This window comes from Phytophthora sojae (genome assembly GCF_000149755.1).
Source record: "Phytophthora sojae unplaced genomic scaffold PHYSOscaffold_11, whole genome shotgun sequence".
NCBI classification, from domain to species: domain Eukaryota; phylum Oomycota; class Peronosporomycetes; order Peronosporales; family Peronosporaceae; genus Phytophthora; species Phytophthora sojae.
The window spans coordinates 303249-313295 of record NW_009258125.1 but is presented as its reverse complement, the minus strand read 5'-3'; the positions used below and the strand labels follow the sequence as shown (position 1 = coordinate 313295).

At 62.3% G+C, this 10047-nt stretch overlaps 2 protein-coding genes across 2 annotated transcripts; both read right to left on the bottom strand.

The window, feature by feature from the left end:
- Window positions 1-177: 177 nt before the first annotated feature.
- PHYSODRAFT_461662 (hypothetical protein) lies at window positions 178-333 on the bottom strand (the record flags this gene model as incomplete). Its single annotated transcript, XM_009537767.1, has 1 exon — window positions 178-333. A coding segment is annotated over one exon (156 nt), but the record flags the coding sequence as incomplete, so codon positions are not given.
- Window positions 334-417: 84 nt separating this feature from the next.
- On the bottom strand, window positions 418-825 carry PHYSODRAFT_526948 (hypothetical protein; the record flags this gene model as incomplete). The annotated part of the gene is made up of 1 exon (XM_009537766.1): window positions 418-825. A coding segment is annotated over one exon (408 nt), but the record flags the coding sequence as incomplete, so codon positions are not given.
- Window positions 826-10047: the final 9222 nt, after the last annotated feature.

Genomic DNA, 10047 nt, shown 5'->3' with positions numbered 1-10047 from the left:
CTGGTCCACAGCCGTTGCTGGCCGTTTTCCCCTCGTCCCGTACTGGTCACTGCTGGCCGTTCGAAATTTCGAACCGTCTCCCAAACTGCCACGTGTACCCACTGGTGTACCCACTGGTGTACCCACCGCTCCCGCGGGCACCAGCTGGAACCCAGGCGGTATCGCCTTCCACCACTCGGTCGCACTGGCTCCTCCAGAGCTCACCTGCCTGCCCTCTGTGTCGTACCTAGGCGGCTTCGCCGCCGTGCCCCACATGGGCCCGTAGCCAGTCACCACACTCCCGTAGTTCCCTGCCAGCCCAGACTGTTCCTGGCCGCCGGCTCTCTTCGCGGCCCCCTGCACGGGCCCGCGTCCGCTCGACGTCTCGCGCTCATCCCAGCGCTCCATCGCCGTCTCCAACCCGACGCCGTACCCCTCGCCATACTCGCCGATGTGGGGCACCGCCAGGCTCACTGCTTCATCCAGCGTCTGAAGCCTGTGGCCTCGCACATGGGTCGCGCCCTCGGGGCTGCTCATCCCCTTCAAGAAGGCATTCACCAGCCAACCTTCTCCGACGTCGCCGCGCTCGCCGATCTCGCGCAGCGACTGCGCGTACTCGATCAACCGCTCTCCTCTCATCTGTCGTCTCGCGTTGAGTAGGTCAACCACCTCTGGTCCGGTGCGTTGCGTCATGTACTTGGCGCGCAGCATTCCGGCCAGGGTGCTGATATTCTCCTCGTCTTCCGGCACGGACTCCATCACCGTAGCGAACCAGCGCTGCGCCTCGCCTTCGAGGTGCGAAGCGACCTCGTGGTAGAGCTGCTTCTCTTGCCACGCGACGCCCATCGACACAGCCTGGTGCCTGACCTCCGCGCGCACCGTCTTGAGCCACATCGTCACGGGTATGGAGTCGTCCAAGCCCTTGAACTTCTTCAACTTCAGCGCTTTGGCTTTCTCGCGGACGATGATCGGCCGCTGAGGAGCACTCTCACGCGACGTACCATGCCCACTCGATGCCGCCGCCGCTGCTGGACGTGGTTGAGGTGGAGGTGGTGGTGGGTGTTCCGCTCCGGCACCGCCAGCACCGCCAGCACCGCCACTTCCCGTCAAGTCCACCGTCCTCTCCTCCATCGTCGTGTCCGCGTTCGTATTCGTGTTGATCGGCTGACCAGCCGTACTCGTGTTCTCGCGACCGCTGCCACCGCCGCTCGAACCGTCGCCTTGTCCAGCTGGAGGGTCGCCGCCTTGACCTCCGCCAAGGTCGCGTTGTCCAGCGCCGCCTGCTGCCACGGGCGTGTTGCCCGTCGGACGGCGTATCTCCTCCGTACTCAACGTCACCGTGGCGCCGTCTTCCGTTTCCAAAGTCCTCACCGACGTCGGTTGCTGGGGGAGCCGCTGTTGCTTCGCCGCCTCCGTCGCCGCTCGCTCCGCCGACGCAGTTCGGCGTTGAGCTCGTTCGTCACGTGCCATCATTCCCTCGGTCGTCATTCCATCGCTAGTACTCTGTTACCGTAATACAAAGATCGTTAGCCCATCGTATACTTCTCGTCTCCTTATCGTTTCCGTTTCCTCTCTTTCCGCCACGGGCTTAGCCCACTGAAGCCAAGCCGCCAGCGCCACTCATGGACACTACCCGGAAGGCCCCTGTATGACCACCATGTCGTTATCTCCACTCCGAGTGCCCTTCTTCTTGCACCGCGTCGGAGGGAGATCGTTAACACAAGCTGCTCACCTAAGCACCTAGGGAGCGTCTCGGTAAGCAGGGTCTCTTCCAGTGCGAGGCCGTTCAGTGTCGACCAGACGTTACTGGCCTGCACGCATGGCTAGGATAGGGATGGCTAGGAGGAAACGTTATAAGCACTAGTGGTCGGGTAGCCCCACTAGCTGTTTCCAGCTCGTAAAGCCCGGTAGGCAGCAAGAGCCCTTCGCACACTGGCACATGCGAGCTCCGCGCCACTCAGCCGAGGTGCTCCAACACCACAGCCCCCGTGGTCTCTCTCCACAGTCCTGCCGCCCTACTCGAACACTGCCCTCATCTGTGCACTGGCCTACCACTGCCATACCTTTGCTATTGCCGTCGCTTTGGCCGACGCTCTTCGTCGCTGCTCCAAAGACCGGAAACCCGTGCGTTCGGCGCAACTCGTGTATATTAGTCTTGACTCTCCACAATCCTGTGAAAAACCGCAACTGAGGGTCGAATCGGCCGACCACCGCTCGGTATCCTCCTACTCAATTCTATCCCCGCTGTATCTACTCCTACGCACGGGTGCCTGCCTACCTACTGGACCTCTCCCTCTTCGACTCCTTCTCCATGCTCGTGGCCTCACAGCCTCACGTTCCTGTCCTTGATCTCGCCTCTCCTCGCTCGTATACTTCTTCGCCCTTGTCCCGGCGTGTCGCCCACGCACTGCGATCTTCTGTCGTCACCATCGCCAACTTCAACCTCCCACTGCTTGCTAAACGACCGCCTTCAGCCGGTAGCACTAGTCCACTGGCTTGCCCTCTTCACCACACGCCTCCTGCCGTACACGCCTCCTGCCGTACACCACGACCCCATCTGGTCGATGTCCACCACACTACTCGTCTGTCAAGTCGATCACCAGCGCGCGATCGTCTGGCGCTGCCTGTTCGTGGCCCTTCGTCACGTGACAGGCCATCCAACTACAGAACGTCTACTGATCATGGCATCCTGGTAGTCGCCCTCCATAGCTATGGCGACCTCTTACCTAATCATGACGTCCAAGCCCACCTCTACTCACCACAAGATCTTTGAAATGTTGGTGGAGGCGAAGGAAGATGCCACTACTAAGCTTACTGCCAATGTCGGTCAGCTGGAAATTAGAAAAGTGGCTGAGCGATGATAAACCACGTACTTAAAGTAATTTGTTTCCAACTGCTAAAATTGGTTTATCTGCTCGCTGACCAGAGTGTGGGTTTACTACGGGAACAAGTCAAGTAGTTTCTAGATGCCGCGACCACCTCATGTAGGAAGTACTTGGAGCATGCATGTACGACCTCTCTATTGAACGCGTGCCAGACGCGTTTCGGCCCCCCCCGCCCGGGGCCTCGTCAGTGGCTTTACCAATCGAGAAGTGAGCTCTCTCTCTCTCTACGTGTTCTCCTGGGCGGTCGCCCCTACGAAGCTTCTAGAATCTCCTAAAGATCTGTCGTGGGTACGACGCTGCTGTCGTAACCGTGTACCCCAACCATAGGGTTACACCTACGTGCCTGCAGCACTTCCAACACTCCCCCTCGACAACAGGAGTCCGTGACCACGCAGATCCCGCGTAGCCCTCCTTGTCTTGCCCTCCTTGTCGCTCTGTTCGCTTGCGTCCACGGCGCTCGCCTCGTGTCCTTCACCGGATCACGTTCCTGGTCTTCCAGCAGCCGCTCGCCTTGCCCGTCGAGCATCTTGACCATCGAGTCGTTGTGCTTCTTCTTGTGCCCCCTTGTCCTTGGCATTATCTTGAGCTCGCGCACGCCTCGCGTGCCGAGTCGCTTCGTTGTCGGCCGCCGCCTACGCACGTCCGCGGTCATCTTGCCGCCCTCGCGCGCGCTCTGCAACCGCTCCTTGGGTCCGCCACCGGGCGCTGCTGGCCTTACTGCCGCGCGTCCAGCGGTCCCTGGCGCTCATTACGTTGCCAACTTGCCCGTCGTGCGTCCGCGGTATCGTTTCGCCCTCGCACCGGCCTTGACCTTCAGCACCTTCGTCTGCACCGTCACCATGAACACCAACGTGCTCCCCCTGGCCTTCGTAGCCGCGAGCACCTCGTGCTCCCCCTGAGCTTGAGTCTCCTTCCTCCATCGACCTCCGTCGATCAGTCGTCACCGCACACACCATCACCTCCGTCGCGCATCGGCACTCGGTCGCCCCTTTCGCGGGCGTCCCGACCAACGCCGCGCCGATCCACCGGGAACAACCAGCACCATCTCTCTCATCGACACTCTTGACTTGTACACCACGCCCTCGCATCCGGGCGGGCTCTCCGTCGTCGTTGCGAGTCAGCACCAGAACTTGCCCTCGATCGTGCGCCCCTCGTCGATCGCGCCGAGCCGTTTGGGCTCATAACCTGTAGAAAGTACTTGGAGCATGCATGTGCGACCTCTCTACTCAACGCGTGCCAGACGCGTTTCGGCCCCCCCGCCGGGGGCCTCGTCAGTGGCTTTACCAATCGAGAAGTGAGCTCTCTCTCTCTCTCTCCGTGTCCTCCTGGGCGGTCGCCCCTACGAATCTTCTAGAATCTCCTAAAGATCTGTCGTGGGTACGACGCTGCTGTCGTAACCGTGTACCCCCACCATAGGGTTACACCTACGTGCCTGCAGCACTTCCAACACTCCCCCTCGACAACAGGAGTCCGTGACCACGCAGATCCCGCGTAGCCCTCCTTGTCTTGCCGTCCTTGTCGCTCTGTTCGCTTGCGTCCACGGCGCTCGCCTCGTGTCCTTCACCGGATCACGTTCCTGGTCTTCCAGCAGCCGCTCGCCTTGCCCGTCGAGCATCTTGACCATCGAGTCGTTGTGCTTCTTCTTGTGCCCCCTTGTCCTTGGCATTATCTTGAGCTCGCGCACGCCTCGCGTGCCGAGTCGCTTCGTTGTCGGCCGCCGCCTACGCACGTCCGCGGTCATCTTGCCGCCCTCGCGCGCGCTCTGCAACCGCTCCTTGGGTCCGCCACTGGGCGCTGCTGGCCTTACTGCCGCGCGTCCAGCGGTCCCTGGCGCTCATTACGTTGCCAACTTGCCCGTCGTGCGTCCGCGGTATCGTTTCGCCCTCGCACCGGCCTTGACCTTCAGCACCTTCGTCTGCACCGTCACCATGAACACCAACGTGCTCCCCCTGGCCTTCGTAGCCGCGAGCACCTCGTGCTCCCCCTGAGCTTGAGTCTCCTTCCTCCATCGACCTCCGTCGATCAGTCGTCACCGCACACACCATCACCTCCGTCGCGCATCGGCACTCGGTCGCCCCTTTCGCGGGCGTCCCGACCAACGCCGCGCCGATCCACCGGGAACGACCAGCACCATCTCTCTCACCGACACTCTTGACTTGTACACCACGCCCTCGCATCCGGGCGGGCTCTCCGTCGTCGTTGCGAGTCAGCACCAGAACTTGCCCTCGATCGTGCGCCCCTCGTCGATCGCGCCGAGCCGTTTGGGCTCATAACCTGTAGAAAGTACTTGGAGCATGCATGTGCGACCTCTCTACTCAACGCGTGCCAGACGCGTTTCGGCCCCCCCGCCGGGGGCCTCGTCAGTGGCTTTACCAATCGAGAAGTGAGCTCTCTCTCTCTCTCCGTGTCCTCCTGGGCGGTCGCCCCTACGAATCTTCTAGAATCTCCTAAAGATCTGTCGTGGGTACGACGCTGCTGTCGTAACCGTGTACCCCCACCATAGGGTTACACCTACGTGCCTGCAGCACTTCCAACACTCCCCCTCGACAACAGGAGTCCGTGACCACGCAGATCCCGCGTAGCCCTCCTTGTCTTGCCGTCCTTGTCGCTCTGTTCGCTTGCGTCCACGGCGCTCGCCTCGTGTCCTTCACCGGATCACGTTCCTGGTCTTCCAGCAGCCGCTCGCCTTGCCCGTCGAGCATCTTGACCATCGAGTCGTTGTGCTTCTTCTTGTGCCCCCTTGTCCTTGGCATTATCTTGAGCTCGCGCACGCCTCGCGTGCCGAGTCGCTTCGTTGTCGGCCGCCGCCTACGCACGTCCGCGGTCATCTTGCCGCCCTCGCGCGCGCTCTGCAACCGCTCCTTGGGTCCGCCACTGGGCGCTGCTGGCCTTACTGCCGCGCGTCCAGCGGTCCCTGGCGCTCATTACGTTGCCAACTTGCCCGTCGTGCGTCCGCGGTATCGTTTCGCCCTCGCACCGGCCTTGACCTTCAGCACCTTCGTCTGCACCGTCACCATGAACACCAACGTGCTCCCCCTGGCCTTCGTAGCCGCGAGCACCTCGTGCTCCCCCTGAGCTTGAGTCTCCTTCCTCCATCGACCTCCGTCGATCAGTCGTCACCGCACACACCATCACCTCCGTCGCGCATCGGCACTCGGTCGCCCCTTTCGCGGGCGTCCCGACCAACGCCGCGCCGATCCACCGGGAACAACCAGCACCATCTCTCTCATCGACACTCTTGACTTGTACACCACGCCCTCGCATCCGGGCGGGCTCTCCGTCGTCGTTGCGAGTCAGCACCAGAACTTGCCCTCGATCGTGCGCCCCTCGTCGATCGCGCCGAGCCGTTTGGGCTCATAACCTGTAGAAAGTACTTGGAGCATGCATGTGCGACCTCTCTACTCAACGCGTGCCAGACGCGTTTCGGCCCCCCCGCCGGGGGCCTCGTCAGTGGCTTTACCAATCGAGAAGTGAGCTCTCTCTCTCTCTCCGTGTCCTCCTGGGCGGTCGCCCCTACGAATCTTCTAGAATCTCCTAAAGATCTGTCGTGGGTACGACGCTGCTGTCGTAACCGTGTACCCCCACCATAGGGTTACACCTACGTGCCTGCAGCACTTCCAACACTCCCCCTCGACAACAGGAGTCCGTGACCACGCAGATCCCGCGTAGCCCTCCTTGTCTTGCCGTCCTTGTCGCTCTGTTCGCTTGCGTCCACGGCGCTCGCCTCGTGTCCTTCACCGGATCACGTTCCTGGTCTTCCAGCAGCCGCTCGCCTTGCCCGTCGAGCATCTTGACCATCGAGTCGTTGTGCTTCTTCTTGTGCCCCCTTGTCCTTGGCATTATCTTGAGCTCGCGCACGCCTCGCGTGCCGAGTCGCTTCGTTGTCGGCCGCCGCCTACGCACGTCCGCGGTCATCTTGCCGCCCTCGCGCGCGCTCTGCAACCGCTCCTTGGGTCCGCCACCGGGCGCTGCTGGCCTTACTGCCGCGCGTCCAGCGGTCCCTGGCGCTCATTACGTTGCCAACTTGCCCGTCGTGCGTCCGCGGTATCGTTTCGCCCTCGCACCGGCCTTGACCTTCAGCACCTTCGTCTGCACCGTCACCATGAACACCAACGTGCTCCCCCTGGCCTTCGTAGCCGCGAGCACCTCGTGCTCCCCCTGAGCTTGAGTCTCCTTCCTCCATCGACCTCCGTCGATCAGTCGTCACCGCACACACCATCACCTCCGTCGCGCATCGGCACTCGGTCGCCCCTTTCGCGGGCGTCCCGACCAACGCCGCGCCGATCCACCGGGAACAACCAGCACCATCTCTCTCATCGACACTCTTGACTTGTACACCACGCCCTCGCATCCGGGCGGGCTCTCCGTCGTCGTTGCGAGTCAGCACCAGAACTTGCCCTCGATCGTGCGCCCCTCGTCGATCGCGCCGAGCCGTTTGGGCTCATAACCTGTAGAAAGTACTTGGAGCATGCATGTGCGACCTCTCTACTCAACGCGTGCCAGACGCGTTTCGGCCCCCCCGCCGGGGGCCTCGTCAGTGGCTTTACCAATCGAGAAGTGAGCTCTCTCTCTCTCTCCGTGTCCTCCTGGGCGGTCGCCCCTACGAATCTTCTAGAATCTCCTAAAGATCTGTCGTGGGTACGACGCTGCTGTCGTAACCGTGTACCCCCACCATAGGGTTACACCTACGTGCCTGCAGCACTTCCAACACTCCCCCTCGACAACAGGAGTCCGTGACCACGCAGATCCCGCGTAGCCCTCCTTGTCTTGCCGTCCTTGTCGCTCTGTTCGCTTGCGTCCACGGCGCTCGCCTCGTGTCCTTCACCGGATCACGTTCCTGGTCTTCCAGCAGCCGCTCGCCTTGCCCGTCGAGCATCTTGACCATCGAGTCGTTGTGCTTCTTCTTGTGCCCCCTTGTCCTTGGCATTATCTTGAGCTCGCGCACGCCTCGCGTGCCGAGTCGCTTCGTTGTCGGCCGCCGCCTACGCACGTCCGCGGTCATCTTGCCGCCCTCGCGCGCGCTCTGCAACCGCTCCTTGGGTCCGCCACCGGGCTGCTGGCCTTACGGCCGCGCGTCCAGCGGTCCCTGGCGCCCATTACGTTGCCAACTTGCCCGTCGTGCGTCCGCGGTATCGTTTCGCCCTCGCACCGGCCTTGACCTTCAGCACCTTCGTCTGCACCGTCACCATGAACACCAACGTGCTCCCCCTGGCCTTCGTAGCCGCGAGCACCTCGTGCTCCCCCTGAGCTTGAGTCTCCTTCCTCCATCGACCTCCGTCGATCAGTCGTCACCGCACACACCATCACCTCCGTCGCGCATCGGCACTCGGTTGCCCCTTTCGCGGGCGTCCCGACCAACGCCGCGCCGATCCACCGGGAACAACCAGCACCATCTCTCTCACCGACACTCTTGACTTGTACACCACGCCCTCGCATCCGGGCGGGCTCTCCGTCGTCGTTGCGAGTCAGCACCAGAACTTGCCCTCGATCGTGCGCCCCTCGTCGATCGCGCCGAGCCGTTTGGGCTCATAACCTGTAGAAAGTACTTGGAACATGCATGTGCGACCTCTCTACTCAACGCGTGCCAGACGCGTTTCGGCCCCCCCGCCGGGGGCCTCGTCAGTGGCTTTACCAATCGAGAAGTGAGCTCTCTCTCTCTCTCCGTGTCCTCCTGGGCGGTCGCCCCTACGAATCTTCTAGAATCTCCTAAAGATCTGTCGTGGGTACGACGCTGCTGTCGTAACCGTGTACCCCCACCATAGGGTTACACCTACGTGCCTGCAGCACTTCCAACACTCCCCCTCGACAACAGGAGTCCGTGACCACGCAGATCCCGCGTAGCCCTCCTTGTCTTGCCGTCCTTGTCGCTCTGTTCGCTTGCGTCCACGGCGCTCGCCTCGTGTCCTTCACCGGATCACGTTCCTGGTCTTCCAGCAGCCGCTCGCCTTGCCCGTCGAGCATCTTGACCATCGAGTCGTTGTGCTTCTTCTTGTGCCCCCTTGTCCTTGGCATTATCTTGAGCTCGCGCACGCCTCGCGTGCCGAGTCGCTTCGTTGTCGGCCGCCGCCTACGCACGTCCGCGGTCATCTTGCCGCCCTCGCGCGCGCTCTGCAACCGCTCCTTGGGTCCGCCACCGGGCTGCTGGCCTTACGGCCGCGCGTCCAGCGGTCCCTGGCGCCCATTACGTTGCCAACTTGCCCGTCGTGCGTCCGCGGTATCGTTTCGCCCTCGCACCGGCCTTGACCTTCAGCACCTTCGTCTGCACCGTCACCATGAACACCAACGTGCTCCCCCTGGCCTTCGTAGCCGCGAGCACCTCGTGCTCCCCCTGAGCTTGAGTCTCCTTCCTCCATCGACCTCCGTCGATCAGTCGTCACCGCACACACCATCACCTCCGTCGCGCATCGGCACTCGGTTGCCCCTTTCGCGGGCGTCCCGACCAACGCCGCGCCGATCCACCGGGAACAACCAGCACCATCTCTCTCACCGACACTCTTGACTTGTACACCACGCCCTCGCATCCGGGCGGGCTCTCCGTCGTCGTTGCGAGTCAGCACCAGAACTTGCCCTCGATCGTGCGCCCCTCGTCGATCGCGCCGAGCCGTTTGGGCTCATAACCTGTAGAAAGTACTTGGAGCATGCATGTGCGACCTCTCTACTCAACGCGTGCCAGACGCGTTTCGGCCCCCCCGCCGGGGGCCTCGTCAGTGGCTTTACCAATCGAGAAGTGAGCTCTCTCTCTCTACGTGTCCTCCTGGGCGGTCGCCCCTACGAATCTTCTAGAATCTCCTAAAGATCTGTCGTGGGTACGACTCTGCTGTCGTAACCGTGTACCCCCACCATAGGGTTACACCTACGTGCCTGCAGCACTTCCAACACTCCCCCTCGACAACAGGAGTCCGTGACCACGCAGATCCCGCGTAGCCCTCCTTGTCTTGCCGTCCTTGTCGCTCTGTTCGCTTGCGTCCACGGCGCTCGCCTCGTGTCCTTCACCGGATCACGTTCCTGGTCTTCCAGCAGCCGCTCACCTTGCCCGTCGAGCATCTTGACCATCGAGTCGTTGTGCTTCTTCTTGTGCCCCCTTGTCCTTGACATTATCTTGAGCTCGCGCACGCCTCGCGTGCCGAGTCGCTTCGTTGTCGGCCGCCGCCTACGCACGTCCGCGGTCATCTTGCCGCCCTCG